This window comes from Camelus dromedarius, chromosome 23 (assembly GCF_036321535.1).
Source record: "Camelus dromedarius isolate mCamDro1 chromosome 23, mCamDro1.pat, whole genome shotgun sequence".
Taxonomy (NCBI): domain Eukaryota; kingdom Metazoa; phylum Chordata; class Mammalia; order Artiodactyla; family Camelidae; genus Camelus; species Camelus dromedarius.
The window spans coordinates 6,074,696-6,101,171 of NC_087458.1; the positions used below are offsets into that span (position 1 = coordinate 6,074,696).

At 40.7% G+C, this 26,476-nt stretch overlaps 3 protein-coding genes across 4 annotated transcripts in view; 1 reads left to right on the forward strand and 2 right to left on the reverse strand.

Moving 5' to 3' along the window:
- Positions 1-241: 241 nt before the first annotated feature.
- On the reverse strand, positions 242-6,817 carry RAB13 (RAB13, member RAS oncogene family). 2 transcript variants are annotated; one of them, XM_031436239.2, is made up of 10 exons: positions 6,734-6,817; positions 6,105-6,204; positions 4,894-5,125; positions 2,683-2,743; positions 1,757-1,817; positions 1,457-1,534; positions 1,253-1,342; positions 1,066-1,131; positions 910-963; positions 242-788 (listed from the first exon to the last, which is right to left on the reverse strand). In XM_031436239.2, exons 5-10 carry the CDS (start codon positions 1,757-1,759, stop codon positions 711-713), a joined length of 369 nt encoding a protein of 122 aa, XP_031292099.1. In that variant the 5' UTR covers positions 1,760-1,817; positions 2,683-2,743; positions 4,894-5,125; positions 6,105-6,204; positions 6,734-6,817; the 3' UTR covers positions 242-710. The 2 variants fall into 2 exon arrangements, with proteins under 2 accessions (XP_031292099.1, XP_010978656.1); XM_010980354.3 differs by lacking the exons at positions 4,894-5,125; positions 6,105-6,204; positions 6,734-6,817 and adding an exon at positions 4,009-4,177.
- Positions 6,818-6,836: 19 nt separating this feature from the next.
- On the forward strand, positions 6,837-8,530 carry RPS27 (ribosomal protein S27). The gene is made up of 4 exons (XM_010980344.3): positions 6,837-6,949; positions 7,263-7,371; positions 7,961-8,071; positions 8,445-8,530. The coding sequence occupies exons 1-4, from the start codon at positions 6,944-6,946 to the stop codon at positions 8,471-8,473; spliced, it is 255 nt and encodes an 84-aa protein (XP_010978646.1). The 5' UTR covers positions 6,837-6,943; the 3' UTR covers positions 8,474-8,530.
- Positions 8,531-8,826: 296 nt separating this feature from the next.
- NUP210L (nucleoporin 210 like) overlaps positions 8,827-26,476 on the reverse strand; it is a 69,384-nt gene continuing 51,734 nt past the window's right edge. The window contains exons 30-40 of the mRNA XM_010980332.3: positions 25,610-25,784; positions 24,578-24,753; positions 23,882-24,099; positions 22,249-22,385; positions 19,300-19,426; positions 17,320-17,469; positions 15,574-15,824; positions 13,989-14,193; positions 9,763-9,867; positions 9,152-9,226; positions 8,827-9,058 (exon numbers count right to left, since the gene is read on the reverse strand). Of these exons, the coding sequence (XP_010978634.3) occupies positions 8,958-9,058; positions 9,152-9,226; positions 9,763-9,867; positions 13,989-14,193; positions 15,574-15,824; positions 17,320-17,469; positions 19,300-19,426; positions 22,249-22,385; positions 23,882-24,099; positions 24,578-24,753; positions 25,610-25,784 (1,720 nt within the window). The 3' untranslated portion in view covers positions 8,827-8,957. The remainder of the gene's footprint in view (positions 9,059-9,151; positions 9,227-9,762; positions 9,868-13,988; positions 14,194-15,573; positions 15,825-17,319; positions 17,470-19,299; positions 19,427-22,248; positions 22,386-23,881; positions 24,100-24,577; positions 24,754-25,609; positions 25,785-26,476) is intronic.

A 26,476-nucleotide genomic window follows, 5' to 3' on the forward strand; every position in this document is an offset into this window, starting at 1 on the left:
CCCACACAAGGATCTTCTAAACCCCATGCTGGAGAAAGGATGTCCAGACCTTCAGTTTCAGAGAAACTCTGTTCCTTGCTTTTCCTCACCAATTAAACATCTGGGGAAGGGAGAGCTGTAGGAAGGGTCTTGGCATAACAGGACCAGATTCAGGCAGATCAACCACCTTAGAGAGGCAAGAATTAGGTTTATGAGTAGAGAGCAATTCTGACAATGATGACAGTTACCCAAACCAGGGACATTCGTGCAAATGGTGGCCTTTAATACTGAGAAAGACCATGCAGAGTGACAGGATAGGACCAAACCTTCAGAGGGTGGTGCTGAGCCAGCCTCTCTCAGGACCCTAAAGCCTGATTCAGTAACAGAATAAATCAATTATTTATTTACATTTATGTTTGCCCTGGAAACCCAGAAAAGGCCTGAGGCCTAGGGCCATCTTTCTTTCCTTCTCCCTCTCTTCCTATCTCCTCACCTTTCACTTCCTCAATTCTTTTCCTTCTTTCTTCTCCTTCCTTCTCTATTCTACCTCCTTTTCCTCTTTCCTTTTCTCTCCTTCCTTTTTTTGTCTCCATTTCCTCCCCACTCTTCCACCATCTGCCTGTCTCTATCCCTCCAAGCCCCACTTGCTATTTCTCCCCTGCCCAGCCTCTCAGCCCTGCCTCCCTCATGTTCCGCCTCCAGGCTTAGGGTGGGGAGGGAGAAACGGGTCCTCAGCCCAGGGAGCACTTGTTGGTGTTCTTCTTGTCACAAGTTTTCAGGTCAGTGCTGGAGGGCTTGTTGCTGTTTCCCTAGAGGGAGAAGGGTACAGGGGTCAAGGTGAGAATGGCTGGCTGGGATCTGGGGCCATAAATGTCAGTTTTTGCTCCCAACACACACTTGTACTTAGCCCAGCAAATCCAACTAACTCACCGATCTGCGGCTTCCTGACTTGAGCAAGATGTCCCGGGCCAGGGAACTGAAAGCCTAATGGGGAAAGGAGAGACTGGTCAGAAGAGGTTGGAGGGGAGGATAAGCCTGTCTTCCAATACTTTATCTCTTTGAGGAGTGGGGGTGGGTAGGTCTCACCTCATCTACGTTCATACTAGATTTGGCACTTGTCTCAAAAAATCGGATTCCATGCTCCTGAGCCAACTGCAGGGGGTGAAGTGGGAGGAAGAGAGTTGGATGAAGGGCAGCAGCCAAGCCCTCTGCAGTCCGGCCTCATCCTGGCCCTCCCGGCCCAGTGCTGGAACGTTGCCCAGCCGGCTCTTACCTTATTGGCCTGCTCCTTCTGTACTTTCCTCTTGGCCTCCATGTCACACTTGTTCCCCAGTAAGAGGCGCTCAACCCCAGCAGAGGCATTCTGGGAGCAAAAGGGTAAGACGGACGAGTAAAAGTTGGGTCCTGCTCATTTTCACAGTCTGCTTCATCCTCCAGGTTCTACCCAATTCCCCCATCTCTCTGGGAGGGTCCTCACCTCTTTGATGCTCTTCATCCAGTTCTGAATATTCTCGAAAGATTTCTCATCTGTGATGTCATATACCAGGATAATGCCCTGGAAAGTGGCAAAGTTCACTTCTTCCCCTGTTTAGGCTTCCTACTGCCCTCTAAGTGACCCTGCAAATTCTATCCACAAGTCTAACGCTAGGCCATATGGGGCCTTCTGCAACCCATACTGTGCCCTTCCCCGTTCTTCTCTGCCCCAACTCCTGCCCCTCTGTATTCATATGTTCTATTGCCTCATGCCTCCTCCCTTGTCCAGAACCACACTTCATACCATGGCTCCACGGTAATAGGCAGTAGTTATCGTCTTGAATCGCTCTTGGCCAGCTGTGTCCCTGAAGAGGTGGAATATTTCATGGGGTGGGATAGAGGGAAGAGCTCTTGAAATAGAGAATCCCGCCCCCACGTCCTAAGAATTTAGCTTTTGCAACAAGGGGTGCTGAAAGGAAACAGAAAAGGAGAAAAGGGATGGAAGATAGCTGGGCTGATACTGAGAGATGGCTGAAGCCTAAGAAACAAGACCTTTCTGTTTTATTCATTGTTTATTCTGTGCTAAGCACTGTGTATGTATCATCTTATTTGTGTCATTTTACCTAATCTTCACTCTATCCTTGTGAGACATGTTTTATTGTCTCTATTTTACAAATGAGGAAACAGATTTGGAGAGGCCAAATAACTAACGAAGGTCATACTGTAAAAGAACCAGGATTGAACCACATTCTGCTCTCATCGTATCATAATGCCTCCATTAAGCCTCTTACCATTTAACACCGTCAGGGTTGCAGCTTCCTCAAGTCAGGTCAAACTTTTACACTTGGCTTTCTGAGCTCTCTGTAATTTAACAGGAGCACCAGACTTAGAGTCAAGGCTTAATTCTGCTACTTGCTATTCAACTGTATAGAGCTTGTTTCCACACTGCAGCTCAACAGACAATTGTTGCCAAGTTCAGAGAACGCTCTAGAGCCGGGAGAAGCACGAGAATTATATATATATATATAAAAAAAGCTGAAAATAGTTGAGCAAGCAGGAAAAGCAGGAAGAGAGACAAAAGGACATCTGAGTGAGGTGACAGAAATGGATTAGAAAAAGTGCTGGAAGGAGCAATGGGGAAAGGGAGAAAAATGAGGCAAAATAGAAGAGAAAGGGCTACAGGAAGTAAATGAGGAAGCCTGGTTTAGGAATCCTTGGGGATTCACTCACCAGACTTGCAGTTTGATCTTCTTCCCATCTATATCCACAGTGCGGATCTTGAAATCAATTCCTAGGGGTGGAGAGTGGACACTGAGACTGAGACGTGTATGTACGTGCATGTGAAAGCGTGTGCTGAGAGAGACAGGAATGGAGCAGTGGCAGAGATTCTGCAGGGGACGCACCTGGGAAGCAATCATATTGGAACGGTAAAACTAGGAGGATTTTCTCAAAGCTGTATTTGTATAGCAAGCATATTGTTTTTACTTATATTTTATGGATTTCGTGGGGAAGATGATGATGAAAATTCTGCAGGAAGGTTCAAGGCCTTTAAGGCAACTTCTTGGATTCACTCAGCCATGCCAGCTGACAACCCTCTCAATTCAATGTCTCCCCCAAAGTATTACTTTCAGATTCCTTTTCTCTTCTGTTTTCTTAGAACCCTCTGCTCTAGGTTTTCCCACCCACCCTCCTGGCCCTACAGGGTAAAGATCAAGAGCGAGGTAAAAGGTAGCTGATGCCAGTCTATGTGAATTAACTAGTAGGCCAGGCTTGAAACCAAGTTTGAGGCCAAACAAGATTCCCCCTGAGACTGAATTCAGCGAGAGGGGCATTTTCCCCGTCCTCTTTCTAACCAGAATTGTCTGGAGACTCTCTTTGTCTTATTTCCCAGGCCAGAGGAGATTAGGAAAGATGAGAGGGAGGAGGGGGGACAATGTTCTTAGTGGAAACTTGTGCACCTCCCCCGAGCCTGTTGGGAGCCCCAGGGAGGAGGCTGAGTCACCAGGCTGACTCAGAGACCCCAGAAGTCCCCTCACTCCCACCTTCCTCACCAGGCTGACTGCATATTCATGATCACAGTCCAACACAACACAACCAGCCTCTCTGTTCCATCCTCCCCAACCCCCAATTAAGTTGAGGGGCATGGAGGCTGGAAAGTAGATGGTAAGGTGGGAATGTGATGGGAGAGTTTGCAACTCAGTGGGACAGAAAGAGGCCAGAAGAATTGGAAGACATATTCAGGGAAAAGGGGATACAGGATCAGGAATCCTAGGTGGATAGGGATGGGGGAAGAGGAGCGGAGAAGGAAATAGGGAAGGGTTCATGTGGATTTGGAGATGAGGGGCTCGCACAACTGAGGGGCTACCTGGAGGACTCAAAGGTTTGGATAACATCCGGAGACATACAAAGGGGGAGGGGTCTGAGACAGGGATTGAGGGACTGGAGTTTAGAAACCTGACTCTAAGGGGACTGAAAAGTGGGGTCACCAGTAATCCAAGAGCCAGAAGATGAGAGCATGAGGGAGCTGGGGATCTAGGGTATGGCCAGTGGGCTCACCGATGGTGGAGATGTAAGTGTTGTTGAAGTTGTCCTCTGCAAAGCGAATGATCAGACAAGTCTTGCCCACCCCTGAGTCCCCGATCAGCAGCAACTTGAAGAGGTGGTCGTAGGCTTTGGCCATGGCGGACACCGGGGGTGCCGGGGGAGGGGTGGGGAAGCGACGGGCACTGGTAGGCGGGATTGTAGGGTTGGCAGACACAGCGGCCCCGGAGCCCAGGCCAGGAAGTTTTCCTCCCTCTCCGCCCAGGCTCCGGGAAAGAGGAGAGGCGGCACTCCTCTGGGCCCCACCCCCTGCCCGCCCACCCCTTTCTGCTGTCCTAAGAGGCGAGTCCAGCACTCTGGTCTCTGGGCTTTCCCTTCCCAGCGGCGCTGGCCTGTCTTCCCAGGCATTTCCCAAAGCTTTTTGCTTACTCCTCCTCCCCTCTTTTGACTTCACTCTTCCAGTCTGAGGCCAGAGAGACTGGAGCGAACTGAAGTAGAGGTTTAATCAAAATGACCAGGGGAAGAGGAATTTTGGATGAATTAGGGGAAAGGGAAAGTTTCTGGGAATAAGGGTGAAGGCCAGGATAACACTGGGAGTTGAGAAAAACTGAGGACTGATTTTCGGAAAGGCGACTCAAGGAAAATAGAATCCTTCTGGGGCAGTTCTAGAATTCTGGTGTTAGTCCCAAGCCCTTAGTTTCAGAATCCCAACTCCTTTTCAAAAAAAGCGGGATGCCTGGAGTAGGCGGCTATTTGTTGAGTCAGTCTGCCCCCTGGTGTAACAGAGTAAAAATTAAAATTCATTATACTATAGAATTCGCACCCGCCTCCATCACCCACTTCCTCCTCTCCCCAACCCCGCGGCCCGCCCACCTCCCCCCACAAACCACACATACCTACCTAGATAGATTCTGGGGCTTCAATTTCAACAGCCTTTCTTCTGGGGCAGTGTATGTGAATTCTCACATGCCAGCTCAGGAAAACAAGAGATTGGGACTACAAATGTCTCGTCTCATTCTTCTGATGAGATGTGGATCTTTAACAGCCCTGCGGCAGTATTCCTGACTTCTCACTGAACAGACTGTGAATGCGTAGCCTTGGCAACCAGGAAACTGAAGTGTGAAGAACATGGCTATAAAGAAACAAGTTTATCTTTGCCTTTGGAAAAAATTATTCAAAATATCTGCTTTTCTAACAGCGAGTCAGTAGAATAGTCCTTGTATAAAGTTAGTGAGGAAGCATCTTTTTTGTCACTTATCCTTCTCAACTTTTGTGTCAATGTTTGTCTCTTCTCAAACACAACTATTCAATCCCCCTTTGTCCTTTATCTCACCTCTCATTAGGTCTTCAAGCTGTATTACTAACCTTGAGTTTTCTTTACTTTTCCTCACTGGCCAAACTGTCTCTCAACAGTCCTTTAAATTACTCTTTAATCTTTTAGGATTGTTCTGATAAAAATCCATTAGTTTTTTTCTTTTTCATCTTATTTTGTCTGGATCTGGACTTTTCATCCACAGCAATACATTATTCTTGCTCACCTCTCTAGACTGTACTTACGGTGTATACCTCCATTCACTGGAACCTCATCTCCACAGTACTCTCCCCTTGGCTCTCAGAGCTTCCTCTACAATGCCTTTCCTCCTTCAATTTTGGCAGGCTCATTCTGGCCTCTGGTTTTGTATTCACAAGCTCTTCCTTCAACCTAGAAAGCTATTCCCCCAGATTGTTCCTTAGTTGGCTCCTTGTCTTTCAGATTTCAGCTTAAATGTCACTTCCTCAGAGATTTTTCCTGTCCATTAGTAGTGTGCTGGAACCAATTCTTACTGGCTCATGAGAACAGATTGTGCATCTCTCTTCCTAGATCCGTGTTTAATGATGTGACATTGGTAGTTTGAAATTGGCCATGGTGTGAATATTCACACCATTGAAATTAGGAAAGACAACAAATCAGGGCCTACTCTCCATAAAGCCAGTCGTTAAAATTTTTACCAGCCCACCCTTGACTGGAACTTATATTCCCTGCCCTATTCCATTCCTCTGGAATTAATTAGGTCCCCAGATGCCATTTGGATCATCTAGGCTCCTTCTTTATGAAAAATGGGCATTCTAACCCTTTGATCATCATTGTAGATTTGGTCTTCAGTTTCTCTTTCTTCTCATCCCGTCAAGTGTCTCAGTGCTGCCAAGATGAGAAATCTTGGAAATACAGTGCTGGTGAAAAATGCGGGGTAAAGGATGTGGGAATATAAATTAGCACAATCTTTTTGTAAGGCACTTCAGTAGCATACTTTGGACAATTTATTTAATGTCTCTGGGCATCACTTTCCTAATCTGTAAAATACTGATAATAGTAACCTGATAGAGTTGTTCGGAAGATAAATTAACGTACGAAAAGCAGTCAGAACAATGCACAAATAATAACTACGTAAGTGAGTGGTGTAATTATTAGGGGGAAAAGATGGGAAGGAGAGAATAAAATTCAACAATGGTTAGCCCTAGGAGTAGACTGGAGGTGGGGAAAGTATGAGGACTTTCTAAAATACTTACATTTCTTAATTGTTAAAAATGGGCAAACTAAACCAATTGGAAAATAGGAAAGAAATTTAATAAGTCTCATACATGGCTGAGTCTCGCTATTCTCCTAAGCAGTTCCTACTGTCAAAGTGCAGCCCGAAATTTAAAAATTGTCCATTTACTCCTCCACAGAGACCAAATGCGGACCTTAAGACAGCAAACTCACGTTTTCAACATGGCGACTCATCTGTGTCCTATCAGAGACCTTCTGTAAATGGCAGCCGTCTCCTCACCCCGCCGCCCACAGACCTTGAGAGAAGGACCTTCCCAACATGGCGGCAGAAGGTCCAGGCGTCACTTCCTGCAGGTGGCGGATATAAGGGGGAGGATTTCCGCTTTCGCTCTTTTCCGGCGGTGACGACCTCCCCACGAGAACATGCCTGTGAGTTCCTTGGTCCAGGTTTCGGCGGAGGTCTCGCTCTTCTGTCCGCACGCTCCCCTCACGCTGATTTCGCATCGCAGAGGGCCCTCATTTGCCCTCCGCACTTCCCAGGACATTAACCACAGGGACCGCAGAGGCCCGCGGGGGCCCCTGCTTAGACGGGAGCGGAGAGGAGATAAGATGGCGGCCCAGCTGCGCAGACACCAGGGGCGGCAAGGGGCGAGCTCTCCCCGGTGTGTGGCAGTGGGGACTGTTTCCCATCAGCCCATGTTCGCCGTTGGTTTCTAAATCTTTGTATTTCTGCCTCTCTTAGCTCGCAAAGGATCTCCTTCATCCCTCTCCAGAAGAGGAGAAGAGGAAACACAAGAAGAAGCGCCTGGTGCAGAGCCCCAACTCCTATTTCATGGATGTGAAATGCCCAGGTGAGGAGATAAATTGTAGTAGTGGGGAAAGCACTGGACTCCAAGGATCGGAAAAGGGTATCCTTGAAGCGACCCTAATTTTTAAAAATTCGAATATTTGAGGTGGGTAAAATTTTGCATTTTAGGAGGAGTGATCCAAAGCGATCTCTCTTCAAAAACTCCACATGCAAACTAACATTTCTTTGTTTTGGAAACACTGCTGTGGTCTTTTATGTAGTTGTACCTGGAAGCAAGGGGGTGGATATGTTGATCCATTACTGAGCATCCCTCCCAGCCAAGTAGAGTATTCTGTTTTTTGACTTTTGAATAATTTATGGTTCCACTCCTTTATCTTCCAGGCTCTAGATGATGATGTTTATGAAGGCATTGTATGCTGGAAAAGCAAAAAATCCATAGGTGGGGGCATAGAGTCTAGATGGCTTCTGACTTGGCTTTAATGTATATGTAGAGCTAGGTAATCAGGTTTAGAAGGAAAGTTAATTTCAAGAATTTACATAACATGCTTGTCTTACAGTTAACACATGATAGCATGTGTTCAAGTGAAGAAAGGTATGGGAAGAATAGGTTAACTTCTTGATTTTTTTCTCAGGATGCTATAAAATCACCACCGTCTTTAGCCATGCACAAACAGTAGTTTTGTGTGTTGGTTGCTCTACTGTCCTCTGCCAGCCTACAGGAGGAAAAGCAAGGCTTACAGAAGGTAAATAATTTAACTAGTATTAGGATTTTGGGCTTTGAAACTTAAGAGGGATTGTGTGTAATGTGAATTACCAGACTGACTTATAAAGAGGGTTGGGCTCGATAGTCTTTTTTTATTTTTCCTACAAAAGCATTATCAGAAAGTATTTACTAACTTCAAAATGTTACTGATTAAAGCTGGGGTGGATGGGTGATAAAAGGTGCTTCACGTGACCTGAAGCTGATAATAAGGTCTTTAAGTGGCTAGGTAGGAGCTAAAGGAGTTGAGAAAAATACAGATGGAGCTTTCTTGTGGGTATCAGGCATCATTTTCTTTTGTGGGGGCAGGGTAAGTAGGCTGCTGTCAAGTTAACCTTCAGACACTTTTCTTCCAGGATGCTCCTTCAGACGGAAGCAGCACTAAAAGAACCCTCAATCAAGATGAATGGGAAACCGTCCCAATAAACACATTTTGGATACATCCTGTTTATTGTCTTGTTTTACTGCTAGGAAGTTCCTACCTCACGTATTCAGGGGCACCCAGAAGAGTGGACTACTAGAGTCATTTGGGGCAAGTAAGTGGCCAAGTATGTAAAAAGTTGATTTGGGACCTTTTCTATCCCTAGGCTCGTTGAGTAAATCTGCAGAGCTTGATTAAATACTGGGATAGTGTATAAATGGGGTATTTGTTTTGATTTTTAATATTTTCTTAGGATTAAAAACTGGTAATTGATCTTAAAAAATAACCCAACACACCACTTTAATACAAAACAGCTTAGGATCCTTTATTTACAGTTCTCAGAAGCCTTGTTTGGAGGCTCAGGAATATAGAAGTTGCTGCTACGCTCCTTGTCTAGGGCTAGAAATCTTCAGTACCCTACAGTTAAGGGGACTTGTCTGAGCAGAGATTAATGCCTTATACTCCAAAGCCAGTGTTGTAACCGATTATGGGCTGGTGGTGGTTGTGGACTCATGAAGGGATGGGGAGAATGTGTAGATGTGTAAGAACCTAGAAGTAAAGAAGGAAGAGAAATAGATGAATGGTGAATAAAGGTGAGGGTGATATCAAAGCTTTTCAAAGATAAAGATAGTGATTCTTTACCAGACTGTGGCGTTCCTAGAGTTGGTACGTAAACAACTGGAACTGTCTGTATCTTGTTTACGAAGGCATTATATGCTGGAAAAACAGCAAGGGAGATGTCACCAAAGAGATCAATTTTCATTGCAGGAAGGCCTTAAGGGGCAAGTCAGCTCTAAAATACAGAGATTTAAGTATTGCTAGATATAAAAAAGCAATGCTTCAAATTAAATAACTTCATAGTAATACAGGAAATTTTTATTTAGTGATTTTAGAGGTATTTTCTAACTCTTGGCTGAAAGATAGGAAATGCATGTGTAGACCATAGTTTTGTGTTGCTTAAGTCATTTCTAGCTATGAATTTGAGCAGAACTAGCTATAATAAAAGGTTTAGAAGTGATTTCTACTTCTCAGTGGTATTTGTTTGCCACATCTAGTTTATTGCTTGGTAGTAAGTTGGGCAGGAACTTCAGTCCACTAGGTGACTAGGGCTAGGGAGGCTAAATCAATTTCAGTTGCTTGTCCCAAATTAGATGTGATAAACAGCTAATTTTCATCCTCATTTAGTTTGTGAAATAAAATGAAGGCAGTTTCCAAGTCAAAAGTCCACGATGCTGAAAATAAGGACTCCTTACCTAGAAAGAGGAAAGCTGTTGATGCCAACACCGCAAAGAGGGTAAAGAGGAGGATCTGGTAAGAACCCGTGAACTTCTGGAGGACACCTGAATCTTCACACTGACCTACAGTTTGGCAGAACAAAAGAAGAATATTTAATGTATCCAAGACAGATGTTGCACTTAAAAACTTGTGTGATCCTAAGAGTATCTAGCTGAAGCACTCAAAATCCAGCTCTCTAGGAAATTCTTTTGCTTCTTACGAGAGAGGAGGAGGTGAACTATACTTTGGCTCCTCCACCTCTGGCTTTTTACTGTCCCTACAGTAATAAACTAAATTCTTGAGACTCTTCTCTCCAGTTTACAAAAGAGCTACTTTTAAATGCCTGTTACTTTAATTGTGCACTTTTAACTCCAGGTGACATATTTCCCTTAAAGTTTGTGAAAGTCTATGGTGATTCAGCTTCTAACTTTAATCCCCCTAACCTGAAACATTTCCTTGGGTCACCAATGACCTCTTAAATCTAAGGGCTACTTGTCCTTTTTTACTCAGGTGTCATTTGTAGGGCACATTTTGATTTGTATATAACTTTGTCCTCAATAAAACTTTAGACTTGTCTTTGAAGCATACTTGGCACTTAACTTTGGTTATTTCAAATTCAGTGTCTAGAAATAAACTCTTCCCTGCTCCACCAAACTGCCTGAACTTAACAGGCCTTCCCTGATAAACTCACCAGGCCCTCATACCTAGTTCCCTATTCTGCATCCTTTGTATGGGCACTCTAACTCTGGGCTCTCCACTGGTTTTACCTCCCAACGTACAACTGTTTTACAACTTCACACTGCCTACACGCTGCTTCACTTTGAAGAATAATTTGAGGTTGCCTACACTGAAAACAAGATACTATACTAACCCCTGATGAGGTCCCAATGTTGAGAGTCCAAATAAAACTGAAGAAACATATTAACTTTGATAGCACCTCTTTGTTCTGGCTACACTGAACTGTCTTTAATTGGGCCCTGCCTTAAATCTGATTTCTGTAACAGGTATCGTGCCTGTCTGGCGTAACAGTAGGCAATCACATGCTTGTATGAATAAGCTGAAATTCGTGTTCATATTTGTATCTAAACCACCAACCGTGGTTGTACTGCTTATCCCTTGTATCTCTGAGAAGGGCAGGGGTTCTTGAGTTTTGTTTCTGGTCGTGGGCAACTTTGGCAGTCTGGTGAAGTGGAGGGATTCCAATTCAAGTTTTTAAATGCAAAAGATAAAATGTAGGAATAAAGGAAACCTAATTTGTAGGATAGTTATATTGCGCAGTTAGCAAAATGTTAAAAGGCCTAATTTGTGATACACTAATACGTGTGTTTTAATAAGAACAAAAAGTAGCTTTAGGTCTGAAAACTAGTGTGTAATTTTGAGATGTGACAGTAGGAACACGAGAAAATCTATGGATTCCATTGCTGACAAAGTCATACATCTGATACTATTGTGACCTGTTGCCTATGCTCATAATCAGTAGAAATACTAATTTTCAGCTAGAGGTTAATTGAAAATAAAGATGCAGTTTTTTTTCCCATTCAAACCATGGACACCTTGAATTCTATCTGTGGGTCTGTGGAGATCCACAAAACCTCAATTTTAAACTCAGAAAGCACGGATGAATAGTTTCTGGTGGTGGGACCTTGACAAACATCTCAATTTCCTCAATACTCCTCCCCCCCCCCCTTTTTAATATCCCACCCTGCCCCACAATTTCCTCAGCTCTTTAAAGGAAACATCTTTAGAGTTATAAAAAGTTCTTTAAAATCATGAGAATTAAAATCTATGTAGACCTACCATATAGCACAGGGAACTATGCCCAATATAATAACCTATAATGGAAAATAATCTAGAATATGTGTATGTGTAATTGAATCACTTTGCTGTATGCCTGAAACTAATACAACATTGTAAATTATACTTCAATTTAAAAAATGGTTTAAAAAACAAACTACATACAAATATGCTTAGGGTATTTATTGACCAGTACAAAGCATATGCTCATAAAAACGAAAACCTTTTCTCCCATTAGATGTATTAAGGTTCAGCCTAATTCACTCCTAGTAATTAAGAGAAGTACTGTTTCCCTTGAGGGATGGGCAAGTGGGAATGACAAGTATACGGATGGTTTTCTGGCTTTCCTAATGCCTCCTTCCATAATTGTTCCCATCCCACTCAAATTTGGCATTTCTAAACTGGGTAATGGTAGAATCAAGATTTAGGAACATGAAATCTTGGTTCTAGGGTTATCACCATTTGTCCATTGATGCAAAAAGATCTGCTAAATACTTTTGAAAAAAGTGAAACTTCGTCAAGAGGTTTAAAACAGGGTAAGAAGCCATGACATTTTTCACAGAACTAGAACAAATAATCATAAAGTTTATATGGAACCAGAAAGAGCCAGAGTTGCTAAAGCAATCCTGAGGCAAAAGATCAAAGCTGGTGGCATATCCCTCCCAGACTTCAGACAATACTACAAAGCTACAGTAATCAAAATTGCATGGCATTGGCACAAAAACAGACAAGGATCAGTGGAACAGAATTAGAAGGAACAGAGCCCAGAAATAAACCCACACACCTACAGTCAGTCTTTGACAAAGGAGGCAAGAATATACAATGGAGAAAAAACTATCTCTAGCAAGTGGTGTTGGGAATGCTGCATGTAAATCAATGAAGTTAGAACACTCCCTCACGCTATACACAAAAATAAACTCAAAATGGCTTAAAGACTTAAATATAAGACATGACACCATGAAACTCCCAGAAGAGAATATAGGCAAAACATTCTCTGACATAAGTTGTAACTGTTTTCTTAGGTCAGTCTCCCAAGGCAATAGAAATAAAAGCAAAAATAAACAAATAGGACCTCATCAAACTTACAAGCTTTTGCATAGCAAAGGAAACCATACACAAAGCGAAAAGCAACCTACAGAATTGGGAGAAAATACTTGCAAACGATGTAATCGATAAGAGCTTAATTTCCAAAATACACAAACAGCTCGTACAACTCAATAACAAAAATCCAATCCAAAAATGGGGCAGAAGATCTAAACACATTTCTCCAAATAAGACATACAAATAAATGGCGAATAGGCCATGATGCTCAACACTGCTGATTATTAGAGAAACACAAAAACTACAGTCAGAGTGGCCATCATTAAAAAGTCCATGAACAATAAATGCTGGAGAGAGTGTAGAGAAAAAGGAACCCTCTTCTACTGTTGGTGGGAATGTAAACTGGTGCAGCCACTATGGAAAACAGTACGGAGGTTCCTTTAAAAACTAGAGTTACTATATGATCCAGCAGTCTCACTCCTGGGCATATACCTGGAGAAAACTAATTCGAAAAGATACATGCACCCTAGTGTTCACGGCAGCACTATTTACAATAGCCAAGACATGGAAGTAACCGTCAACTCAGGAAGGAAGGACGAGGTATACAAATACAATGGAATACTACTCAATCCATAAAAAAAAATGCCATTTGCAACAACATGGATGGACCCAGAGATTATCATACTGAGTGAAAAGTCAGAGAAAGACAAATCTTATGATATCACATATGTGGAATCTAAAAAAAAAAAAAAATGACACAAATGGACTTTACAAAATGGAAACAGACTCAGACATAGAAAAATTTATGGTTACCAAAAGGGAAAGGGGGTGGGGGATGGATAAATTAGGAGTTTGGAATTAGCAGATACAAACTACTAAGTATTAAATTGATAAACAATACTGTACTATATAGCACAGGGAACTACATTCAATATCCTGTAATAACCATAGTGGAAAATAAGAAAAAGAATATATGTATATATGTATATGTGTATGTGTGTGTGTGTGTGTGTGTGTATACCTGAATCACTTTGCTGTACACCAGAAACTAATAAACACAACATTGTAAGTCAACAATACTTCAATTAAAAAAATGTAAAACAGGGTAAGAAGTACACTTACGAAGCTGACAAACTCATGTTAAAATAACATAATGATTCTTAAATATGTAAGTTAAGGATAACATCTAGCTAGTGATAAGAAAGCTATCTGAAGGTTTTATTTTATAGAGTAGGCTTGGAGAATAAAGATCCATGCTGCAGCTAGTTTGAGTGATCTTGGCCAAGTGGCTGAATGTTTCCCATTAACTAAACTGTAATACATTCTGTCTTTTTCCCTCTAGATTAAAATAGGAGCCCTCAATGCTCACCTGCACCAGGCTTCTCTTTCATAGCTCTCACTCGCACAGCCTCACTTTGACTGGTGAGCACACAGGAAATATTGATGAAAACAGGTGCTGCCATCTGCTGGAGGGAAGTGAAGTTGACTACTCTCACGGGGTAGATGGCCAGGCCAGGTGTGAGGGAAGACTGTCTATGGCCAGAGACCACTACAACTGGGGAGCTGGGGAAGACCTTGGAGAAAAGATAAAAAGGTACTTGTTTGAAAGATGAAAAATCAGTTTTGTATGAATACATTCCAATCTTAAACATATATAATAAGACATCTGGATGTCTAGTTCTAGCTAGCTGTCTGACAATAAGTCACTTTTTCACACTTAGATGTATTGAAGGGGAAGAAAACGATCTGTGAGAATAAAATAGACTTCAGGTGAGTGCCTCAGTTGCTGGTAAAGTGTGGCTGTTCTGTCCCAGTCCCGGTAGCCCCGCGCGGAGCAGAGGAGGTCTGGGGTCACGAGACAGCCATGGCTGAGGCACGTGGTCTTGGTTCTGGCCCGAGGAGTGGAAGGGGCCCTGTGGGCTTAAGCGAGGTTACCCTATGCAAGTGGTAAAGCAGGTTTGTAAATACCGCCTGCCTTGCTTGGCCCTGAATGCCTCCAGGGTCTCCTCTAGGTTGGGGCAGGAGGGGAAGGGCAAGGTTGGCCTCTGGTGCCCCTGGAGAAGAGAGAGGGCGGATGTGCCTGGGGTGGGGTCCTCTGAAGCTGTGGCTTGGGGTGGGGAGATAAGGCTGCTGTTTTCCCCTTGCTGCAGAAGTAGGATAGGGAAGGAGTGGAGGAAGGAAGGGGCATTTGGGATTCTGCTTTTGAGCAGAGTCGGTTATGCCCTTTGAGGGAAGAGGAGAATTGTAGAAGGAACAGTAAGTGTTGACAGAGATGTACCCTCCAGTTTCATGATGCGGTCCCTCTAAGGTAATTTTGCCCTAAACAGAGAAGCTTAACCCTTTTAAGATGTTAATGCCTAAGATATGTTTACACCTTTTGCTGTTTTCAAAGAGCATTCACAGTGGGATGCTAGTGAGGAAACTGAAGGGATAAATGACGTGCCCAAGGTCACACAGGTAGGGACAGATCTAAAAAAGAATAAAATAGACTTCAAAAAAAGTTTTAAACTAGCATTCTAAAATTGTTTTAAGATAGCATTGGTGTAAATATATGTATATATATTTAAAGCATTTGTGTTATCTTCCAGACTGACAAGGCACATGACCTAGATTTTGGACTCTGGGAGTCCCCTTGGCCTTGGGAAGGGGATACATTGTCTTCATTTTGTTTAAGAATTTTCTGTGGTGAATTTTATCAAGTCATTCAGTAACTGTTCCTTTACCCTGGACTGAGAATGAAAAATCCCCTTTTCAAAACTCTAATCTAGCAGGGAGGGCATAGCTCAGTGGTGAGTGCATGCACGAGGTCCAGAGTTCAATCCCCAGCACCTCCATTAAAATAAATAAATAGACCTAATTACCTCCCTCTGCCAAAAAAAAAAAAAGAAAAGAAAAGAAAAAGAAAAACAAAACAAAAAAAACCCTGCTCTGCTTTGCTTCAGTCCTTAACATACCTCTAGCTTCTCAAGAACTCTATCCACTCCCAGTACTCTTATCTCCCCAATGTCTTTTTTGTGGCTAAGAACCAATTCTGACTTGTTGATGTAAAAGGCTGGGATGAAAGGAATGAGGATTCTTTGCATTCCATTCTTGCTGTGTTCACTGACAAGTGTGGCCCAACCGTAGACTGAGGTGTCAGCCATGCTGAGGGCCTGGAGCAGCTCCTCTGACTGGGGTCGAACCTTGATTAGGCAGACATAAACCCCTGAAAACAAGAGGAGAAACTGAGCAGTAAGGCTCAGAGGCTCTATTTAGTCAACTGAATTAGGATAGGAAGGGAAAAATAGTTACATGCAAATTCAAAAGAAAACATGAACTCAATTTTTAGCATTCACTATTAGTACACTGTTGGCCACTATAGGGGAGGTTACCAGAGGAAAAACAGTCCCAGGGAACCCACGATTGAATTTAAGAATACTATCACTGGTAAATCGATATGTCAGAGAGTATTAAATAATATAGTACAAATGGAAATTAAGCGGATATAGGTAGGATAAGCAGTCATAGTTAGTGAGGTCAGGAAGGAGTTTGTGAAAGGCAAGCTTTGAACATGGTTTAATCGATTCTTTATCAAACCACCTCTTGATGGCCTTATTTCTGTTAATAGTATTGTTTTCCTAGTTACCCATGCTCAACCTTAGTTGTCTTTTGACATCCATTCCTTCATTCCTATATCCAGTCATTCTCCAAATCTTGCTAGCTCATCCTTTGAAATGTCTTACATTTGCCCCCTTAGTATTTCTCTGATTCTCTGGTCTAGACCCTCATCAGTTCATGCCTGGATTATTGCAATAGCCCCATTTACTAGTCTCCTTGCATCCCATTCTTCTTTCTTATCCATTCTGTGTACCCCCACTAGATTCTTTAAAAACTGCTTCAAACTTATTTTTGAAAACTCCCAGGACTCTGTATTGCCTGGAATGTCCTGTTCTCTTTGCATCTATTTCAGTCCTAATTGTCCTTCTAATGGTTATTTCCTTTGTGAAAACTGAGTCTAACCCCCAGGTTTGATGTAGATACTCCTTTTTTCTGCCATCCTATAGCATCCCACGTATATCTTTATTCTATAACTAGTTACCCTGTGCAGTACTAGTAAGAGTTAAAAGCCTTGTCTTAACTCCTTGTATGTCCAGTGCCTGACGTGGTACCAGCCATTCTGTTTGGTGCTCAACAGTTTGCTGAATGAGCCTTCTTTCAGTGGTTTCTCATTACCCGTACCATTCAAACTGCCTGACCTTGGAGTAGGAGCTCTCCCATGATATAGTACTACCTATTTACATTTGACATGAATTGTTTCATTTTAGATCAGTTGATTTATATTAAGTCTTCCCAATGTCAGGCCTATTTCTACTTTCTACTTTGTTAATGCTATTCTTCTGATTGGAATATCCTTCAGTTCAACAACATTCAAACATTGTGCTACTAGTTGGGGATAAAAGATAATGAGACATAATCCAATCCCTCACAGAGATAATAGGCTAAGAAAAGAGAAAATAGTAAGTTATAATAGAAAAGCACTGTATAATATAAAGACACATGTTAAAAGTTTGTTGAATGAACAGAACAAAAATGCTGATTGAGAAAGATTCCATGTTATAGAGCAGATGAAACTGGAAAGTAGAAATGCAATCCAGTAAGAATGTGACATTTGTACAAATATGAAAACAAGGGGGAAACCAGATTCAACTGGTGGAACCCACCTTTCTCCATGCTGAAATCTGATTGGACATGAAAGACTTCACTTGCTGGAATATCTAGCAAAGTATTACTGAACTGTACATGGCACAGAATGAGGGTCTCTGGAAGAAGCATTGTTGTAATGGCCAAGGCCTGACTTGGGGTGCAGGATCCTAATGAGCAGAAAAGAGGTAATTAGCTTTGTCAGTAACAATCTGTAAAAGGGGAGACTGTTATATAGAGGCAGTTTAGTATTTTTAAAAAAAAAAGCAAGAAAGAGGGTCAGTTCTGCTTTACTTGCTACAGCTGTCTACTTGCCAGCTCTGTTGGGTCCTACCACAATCAAGTGTAAGACCCTTGCCTCTGCTAGTTTGTGAATGATTATAATGAGACTATTATTATCAATATCATAGGTGGTGTCCTGTTTCAAAGGTTTTTGGAATTCATCAGTGGGAATAAGATTACAGAGAAATTGGACAGCTATTAGAAATAAAGTGCTACACTTGGGAAGTAGATTTTTAGTGTAGCAAGGTTTGTTTTCCATAACTGATTGCAGTGATTCAAGTCAAATATCTCTAGAAACTCATTACAAGTGGTGACTTAAACAGGAGCTGCATAGCACTGGCAAAAAATGGACTGGCGCCATTGATGGCATTAATTTTTTTTTTAAATGGAGATAATGGGGATTGAACCCAGGACTTCATGCATGCTAAACCACACCCTCCCCCTATTTAGATTAAACAGGAACTGGTGTCTTGTTAACAAGATTTTCCCCTGTACAGTTTCTTAATGGTCTCAGTTTACTAAAGCTTTCTCAATTGCCAGCAGTCCAGTAACCATTCTCATCTTTTGGAGACTATCAGCAATATTAAAGGAACTGCTTCATAAGGTTTCATAATAAGTTGTGGTTTAAGAAAGATTCTGCAGGGAAAAAAATTGAAATCTGTTTGTAAAATTAAGTGAGGTAGACAACAGTGAGTGAGTATGTTATGAAGAAACACTTAGTATTTTGTAAAAGAACCTGCAGAATTTTAAAGATCAAATATTCTTATTTATGCATACATACTTAGATGTATTTATAAGGTTAAATATTTTATCTGAAAATACGTTAAGTGCTTAAAAGTTGAAGGACAAAAAATGGTAATTAGAGTTTAAATTATCTTAAGTTTTATAGACAATTATATTCTGCTGTATTCTGGACTTCTCTGCTTGGTTTTGAGTGTTTTCTCGGCCAAAAAAAAAAAAAAAAAATCTGGCATTTGTTCCTTTAAAAAATGGAAGGATGCACATGGACTTTGCTGTGGGACATAACTACCATTCCTGCCACTAACTGGTTGTTACCTTGTACAAGTTACTTGCTCTTAGACTCAGTATTCTCATCTTTAAAGTGATGATCATTACTACATGTTAAGATTGTTAAATGAGATAAAAGATACAAAAATTCCTAACATAGCATTTAGAATCTATTAGTAGCTTCTTGTATTTTAGTAATCTTTCTGCACCCCTTTTTTGACAGTAAATCACAGCCCAATACAGAACAAAAAACCAAAAAACACACAAGGCAAATTTGCTGAGCAAATAACATTTCAGATGTCATCTAGTCCAACAATTCTCAAATCTGGGGAAGCTTTAGAAGAATTGTATCCTAGGCTCTATCCCAAACTTATTAAATTTCTGGATGGAGCCTAAAAATCTGTATTTTAAAAAAATTTCCTTGGGTAACCTTGAAAATCAGCCATGTTTGGAAATCCTTGGTCTAGGCTACCTCCTGTTCTAGGCAGGGTTATAAGTAGAAAGACATTAGTGACTAGGTTGAGCCTATTTCAAAACCTTAATCTAGTCATAATTTCTGAAGTCTCATAGCTCCCAGTGTTTTCTTTGTAAAGGTAGAATCAATTTTGACATAAAAGAAAACTTGGATTGCTAATCCAAAGCGGTAAATGAATTGAGAGAGGATAAGAAAGATGGGAATAACCACCCACACCTATAAAGAGATTCCTCACCTTTAAGATTGACACCATTTCTGCCAGTGGTGATGAAGAGCTTGAACACAGTTGAACTGGGGGTATTGGTGAGATAAGTCTTGAGGTCATAACTGAGTGTGAATCTTGATGATGCATTGACTACCACCTGTCAGTAAACCAAAGGAAAATAGGTCCCTAAATTAGAGAATCTGGTTCCTTCCCTCTTCATGCCTCATAACTTATTTAACCAAAAGTATGTCTCACACAACAGCATATTGCCCTTCTAGTGATCACATATTTGAGAACCACAGAATCTGCTCACTTTTGAGAAGAAGATAACATTTTTTTTCTAAAAGGAGGTCTTTGTCCTTGATTCCTTCTGATATATCTTCCCTTTGTATAACTCCCTATTAAAATGCTTCTGAAGACAATCACAACTTTCTATTTATTTATTTATTTAACATTTTTTATTGATTTATAATCATTTTACAATGTTGTGTCAAATTCCAGTGTAGAGCACAATTTTTCAGTTATACATGACACAACTTTCTTTAGAAAGTTTTCTCTTTTCCTCTCTCTAGATGCATATAATCTCAACCTTTTCTGAAACTTTAAAGTACTTTGTTTCTCTCAATATACTTGTAATGTTCTGCCTTATATTGTAGGTATTTTTATACTTGTTAAAATCCCTCCTATTAGATTCTAAGTTCTCCGACTGAGAACTCTAATTTATCTTTGTACATTCTATACTGTGCCTTGAATATAAGGCAAGTGCTTAATGATTACAACGAGAGAAGATGATGATGGTGACCCTTTCCCCCAAATATATTTAATTTAAATGCAATTTACTTTCCAGTCTCCTTAGTACTACCATAGTTCTTTGTTTTTAAACTATTCAAGGACCTTAAAACCAAGTTAGTTACATTAAGAGCTCAGTGAGGAAAGGAGTTTTCTTTTCGTTTTTGTATTTCCAGAGCCTTGCACAATCAGACCCATAATAGGCTTCAGTGATTGTCTCCTAGTTAGTGAGTAATTAAATGAGGATTTTACAAAGTACACAAACTGGAAAAAGTGACCTTTTGACTTCTCTGTAGCCTCTGACACCATGGCCCATTTCCTCCCTTGCCTCTGTGACACCCTTTCTCTTTGCTTTTCTAGTACCTAGACCTTTCTCAGTCTCTTTTTCTAGTTATCTCCTCATGCTGCCTCTGTCCTCAACCCTCTTATCTGTCCATGATACAAGTTCTCTTTGAATGTTACCCAGTTTTTCCCTCTCTACCCTTAAAACTTAACCTGAAGCCACCTTGATTTATTCACTAGTCTACTCACACAACATATACATTTATTTGCCTTTGCACATATATGCCTTCTCCCCTTTTACCTGCCAAGTTACTAATCCCTAGACTCTGTTTAAATGTCATCTCTGGGAAATTTAGCCTCTAGGTAGAACTAGTGACTTTATTCTGTATTCTAAGAGAATTTCTGACATGATCATTTATGTTGTAAATTATGCCATCTATGTGTAATTATTTATGTTACCACTAGACTCTGAGCTCCTTAAAAAAAGGTACCATGTGGGCATTTATTGGACAATTTATTCATTTATAAAATTGCGATAATACTTTACTTTGCAGGGTTGAGAAGATTAAAAATGATAATTGTACTGCATGTAAAATCAAGATTTAAAAAATAGATGCAAAGTGCCAAGCCGATAGTAGATGCTCAAAAAATAACAGCTATTACATTTGAGAATGAAAAGAGGAATAAACAAGTTCTTTGGGCACAGAGGAAGGAGATATTACATGTATGTAAGGGGGAAATAGAAAAAGCTTTATGCAGACTACCTCCACTTGTTCACCTATCTCACCTACTCAAGGATATCACTTAAGCAATTCTTCCTCCTACATCAAATTTTCCTTCTCTACTGATTCATGATTTCTCCCATTTTAAACAATCAGCAAAACAAACCCTTGACTCCAACTTCTTGAAGAGGGCTGTCTTCAACTCCTCTTTTCAATTCTCCAAACTTTCACTCCCTTCACTCCACTGAAGCTACTCATCAAAGTCACCAGTCTCCATACTGCAAAAACCATCAGTCATTTCTCAGTTTTCATACTTGAGTTATCAATAGCTTTGTCATGGTTGATCACCCTCTCCCTCTCTGAAATACTTTCTTCACTTGCCTTCCAGGACACCAGTATCCTTGGGTTTTCCCCCCACCCCTGGTCATTTCTTATAAATCTCTCTTATAAATCTCTCTTGTTGGTTCCTATTTGTCTCTCAGAGCTCTTAATACTGGAGTGCCCCCAGAGCTTAGTCCTTGGACTTTTTCTCTAATTACACTCATTCTCTTGGTGATCTAATGGCTTTAAATATCATCTGTCTGCCAATGACTCCCAGACTTTTATACCTAGCTACCTCAACACATTCATTTGACATCTAACAGACATTCAGTTTTACATGTGCAAAACTTGTCTTCTCTCCAAAACTATTCTGCCTACACTCTTACCCACTTCAGTTGATACCAACTCTATCCTTTTAGTTGCTCAATCAAAAACCATAAGTTATTTTTTATTCTTTCACACTCTACATGTAATCTGTCGGGAAAGGCTATCAACTTTACCTGTAAAATATACTTAGAATCTAATCAATTTTCACCACCTTCTCTGTTATGCCCCTGGTCCATCATCATATCTCACCTGGGTTACTGCAATAATAGCCTCCCAAACTGGTCTCTCGGCTTCTACTCTTGTCCCTACAGTCTAGCATCAACTAGTAGCCACAGTGATATTTTAAATCAGATTAATCATTCTTTTGGTTAAGAATCCTAATCACTATTTACCTTCATGTTCCAATAAAGTTTATTGGCTGGCTTAATATCTGATATGTGAATGTATTTCTTTTCTTAGGATTTGTTTTCTGTATGCATATCCCTATATATAGAAATTGTTGCTCTAGACTCTTCAACTTTTGTATCATTAGGTTTACCTCTCGATATGTTTTCACCAGTCCTGGGATGTCATGAAAGATTGTTGCTATTCCTGGACTCCTGGCCACTCCTACCCCAGTGACAATGTCTGTTTTTAGAATACTGTCAGTGGAAATCATCCATATCCCAGGTTCACCTAGGAAAAGACAAGAGAAAGCACTTGGCTACAACTTTTGATACAAATTGATGGTCATTGTAACCTCACTCAGAATCCAAATCAGTAGACCATTCAAGCATACATATATCCCTTCCCAAGGGGAACATCCAGCTTTGAGGATAACTTTGTTTTCTGAATGATGGGTACCCCTTCATGTATTATGCCAGCAAAATAAAATAGGAACTACTGACTTTGAGAGTCACAAAAGGAGCTACTTAGTTGGAGAATGTAACTGTTCCCTTAGGAAAAAGAAAAACTCTTTTTACACATAGGGATAACTCTGATTAAACTTTGTATACACCCTGCTAAGGATTAATTTGCTTTGATCTACTGATTGATACCAGCAAGAAGACTGCAAGCAAGTATCAACTGGCAGAAGAGAGGATTGGTTTACTTTGGTTTAAGTCTCAAGGTGGCAGAAGAATGTCAAATGTTAGATTATATTACTGATCCTAGCATGTGACTCTTCTGCTTCCTCATCCATAGTGCTATGGGTTTGGGATGCCCCCAAAATTCCAGAATGGAAGACATAGGGACAATCCTGACAGAACCTAGGAAAAAGGAGTAAAAAAGCCTCTGTTTCATTGAGAAGAGATTAACAATCATAGTATTTTAAGCAGAGTTAGCTCATCGGCCCTGGATTACATGTTAGTAAGTACTTGCTTGCAAATCAGCTATTACAGGATTGGAGGATTTGACCTAGGCTGAATAGAGCTCCCTTTGTATCAAGTCCAAAATACACAGATAATGCTAAAGTCAGGCCCAACATTACATTACTTTACCCAAACACATGTATCCATAGTTCTCAAAAGAGGATGCAAAAACCAAAGCCACATACCACCGCAGCCAGCCTTACTTGGATGGATTATTTGGTTGCACACACCCAGTGTACACCATTTTGGGATATGCTACCTGTAAGTCCAAAGATATAATACACATTTCCTAACCCAAGACTGACTTTTTTTTTTTAACTCAATAGTACTTAGAACAGAAATGCTTTGCTGATCAAGAGTATAGTGTAGCCCATTACAAGGCCAAACCTTCTTACAGTGATGGTGTATGTAAGGAGTTAGGCCTTCAAATGTGCCTCACAAAACAGTGTGAACACAACTGGTTCTTAGAACTAAAGCCTTATTGTCCTTTCCTTCCTTTTATTTCATCCTTTACTGATGTTCAACTCAGCAATTACCTTCCTGCAGAAGCTGAATGCAGGAGAAGGCACAGTACTCTACACTGCCTATATATTCAGTAGGCACTTGATAAATATTACTGGCTGACCTTTAATTAGCTGGCTATTGAGAGAAATGAACATTAAACAGAACTATCAGTTAACATGAAAAATAATAAAACACACAAAAGTATTTTCTTTCTCAGAGAACCCCTTAGATTTTAGATAACTTGGAAAAAATCCTCTAAGGGATGAGTTGTTTTTAATCCTGTCAGTTGTGAGGTTGAGAAAGAGAAGGTATCCAAACCATTCTGTCTGAGGAGGTGAGTACTGAAGCAGATGACATCTCCGACAAAGGTGAGCTTGGTGTCGGGTTCAATGGCATGATCTACAGAAACAGGAATATAATCTGCCATGCCTGGATGTCTCCGGTCCCAGAGCCCCACAAGTGTCACCCCTCTGTTCACAGCCTGGGCCATGTAAGTATAGTTCCTATTCCCTGGTCCAATAAGCAGCAGGTCATCCCTGAAAGTAGACATGAAAGGTAGAAATTTCTGAAAAGAGACAATAGTTAGGAAACAGTTCTGGGGGGCAGACCCTATCACAGTATTTTATATTCAACAGCTCAAAAGTTTAGATGGAATTCTGCAGTGGAGAGTAAGCAACTAGGGGCCATGGTTCAGGTCTATTACCTTCATAATATATAGTACCCAGTAAGGCTTTTTTTTTAATTAAATTTTTTTCCAGTATGGCTTTTTGATAATACTTCAGTTAGCTCCCTAGAAGAGCTTTCTATGAACTAGGACTTGTCAAAGTCAAAACATCCTGAAATGTTTCTTCACTGAGCACTAATTCTGGATTTTTCCCCCATCTTAGTGAAAGAAAGAAAGATCAGATTCCAAGTGCAGAATATGAGATGAATTCGCTAGAGCTGCTGTATAATACTAGGCTTATCTACAAGATTTCTACCACAGTGTCAACACCATTCCTTTGCCTTCCATACCTGTTCAAAGCCAGATAAAGCTGGGTATTGTGTGTGTGGAATTTCTCTCCGATGCTATTATAAAACTGAACAGTGAAGGTGAGAGACATGCCCAGTGGAAAGGCTGATAGGGTCCTTCCTTGAGCTGTGTATAGCTTGGGTTGGCTGCTCATTTGCAGGTATGTCACTGGTGCTACCTGTGGGAGACAAAATCTCCTGGTACAGAGAAGGATGCATTGGAGAAGAGCTGAGATTTATAATCAATGATAAAATGATGTTCCTCCTCTGTAGGAAATAGTTAGCTCTTGATTTGAGATGATTTAAATCAATGAAAAAAAAATATGACAGCACAGGCAATGGCTTCCCAAGAAATGTGAAGGGAAGCTGGAGCTTTTTGAGGAAAGGACTGCATTTTATCTATTTTGTGCAGAGTGTCAATATTTATTGTTAAATAATTTATCATTTATCAAGAATACTATAGATTCTGTCCTCACACTTTAAGAGCTAAACTATGATACAGTAAGAGAAGTCCAGCTTTGAATCCTAACTTCATCATTTCATAGCTTCATTTAACCATTCTAGGTTTCATATTTTTTATCAGTTTAATAGTGGTAATAATGCCTACCTTATAGGGTTTTTGTGGTAGTTAAAAGAGATAATATACATAAAAGGAACAACATAATATCTGGAATATACTAGATGTTTAATGCCTAAGTTTTTTTTGTTTGTTTGTTTTAAACTAACTTACCTCTAAGGTCCTTTTAATTCTAATTTTTTAAAAAAATTCTAAAAACAAAGCCTGATTTTGATAGCAATAGTACTGTACTTCTCCCACACCAACCCTTTTGCCAAAGCTACTCAGGAGACAGTCATACCAATCTGAGGCTAATCCCTTTCACAACAAGGACTCTAAAGTCCACTTTAATTTGATGATTCATAACCATGTCAAGGTTGTCCTTTTATCTGAGTTCATTTCTGACTTCCAGAGAAGTTTCCAGTTCTTTTAAAGCCATGCTATTCCTTTTATTTTTTTGAGTGAGTGCCTGAACTCACCTGAACCCCAGTTATAGTTGTTTGGTTGACTCCAAAAGGTTCTATAGATGTGACTTCCAACACAGCAGTACCTGCAATGGAACCAGCTTTCAGGAGCCCTTCGCCGTCCTCCTCAATGACAGATGAATTAGGGAAACACTTGAGAACACGGGAACTCACAAAGGCGGCCCCTTCCCTAGGGAACAAATAGGGCAAGTGGCATCTCTTGGGGGCTCTGTTTGACCAGAAAGAAAGAAGTAGAGATTGCCAGGATCACTGTTACAGACTGTACTCTGAGGAAACTGCTTGCCATTCTCCATGTTATGTAGTTATTTGTTCCTCATGTAAAAGTGAGCCTTTGGATTATGCTTCTCTTTAAAAATCAAATACTACTACATATTTATCATCAAAAATTATTTGGCCAAAAAAATTGAAAACAAGTACAGTCAGCTCCCGATAGCTGCGGGTTCTGCATCCAAAGATTTAACCAACTGCAGATTGAAAATTCCAAAAAGCAAAACTTGAAACATTGGCAACTATTTACATAACATTTGCATTGTATTAGGTATTATAAATAATCTAGAGACAGTTTAAAGTACACAGGAGGATGTGCACAGGTTATATGCAAATACTACACCATTTTATATAATGGATTTTTGCATCCGCAGATTTTGGTAGGGAAGTGAGGGTCCTGGAACCAATCCCCTGTGGATACCAAGGGACAACTGTATTCAAACAAACCCTTGTACACGAATGTTCATAGCAGCACTATTCACAATAGCCAAAAGGTGAAAACAGACCAAAGGTCCATCAATGGATGAATGGATAAACAAAATATGTTATATTCATAGAATGGAATATCATTCAGTCATAAAAAAGCATGATGTA

Excerpts from the sequence above, each read along its gene's own strand:
- RPS27 (XM_010980344.3), top strand. Across the intron at positions 7,372-7,960 it reads CATGGATGTGAAATGCCCAG|GATGCTATAAAATCACCACC; the intron begins GTGAGGAGATAA and ends TTTTTTTCTCAG. Across the intron at positions 8,072-8,444 it reads AAAAGCAAGGCTTACAGAAG|GATGCTCCTTCAGACGGAAG; the intron begins GTAAATAATTTA and ends CTTTTCTTCCAG.
- RAB13 (XM_010980354.3), bottom strand. The coding sequence starts at position 4,132 with ATGGCCAAAGCCTACGACCACCTCTTCAAGTTGCTGCTGATCGGGGAC. Across the intron at positions 1,535-1,756 it reads CCTATTACCGTGGAGCCATG|GGCATTATCCTGGTATATGA; the intron begins GTATGAAGTGTG and ends GCCACTTTCCAG. Across the intron at positions 964-1,065 it reads CTAGTATGAACGTAGATGAG|GCTTTCAGTTCCCTGGCCCG; the intron begins GTGAGACCTACC and ends TTTCCCCATTAG.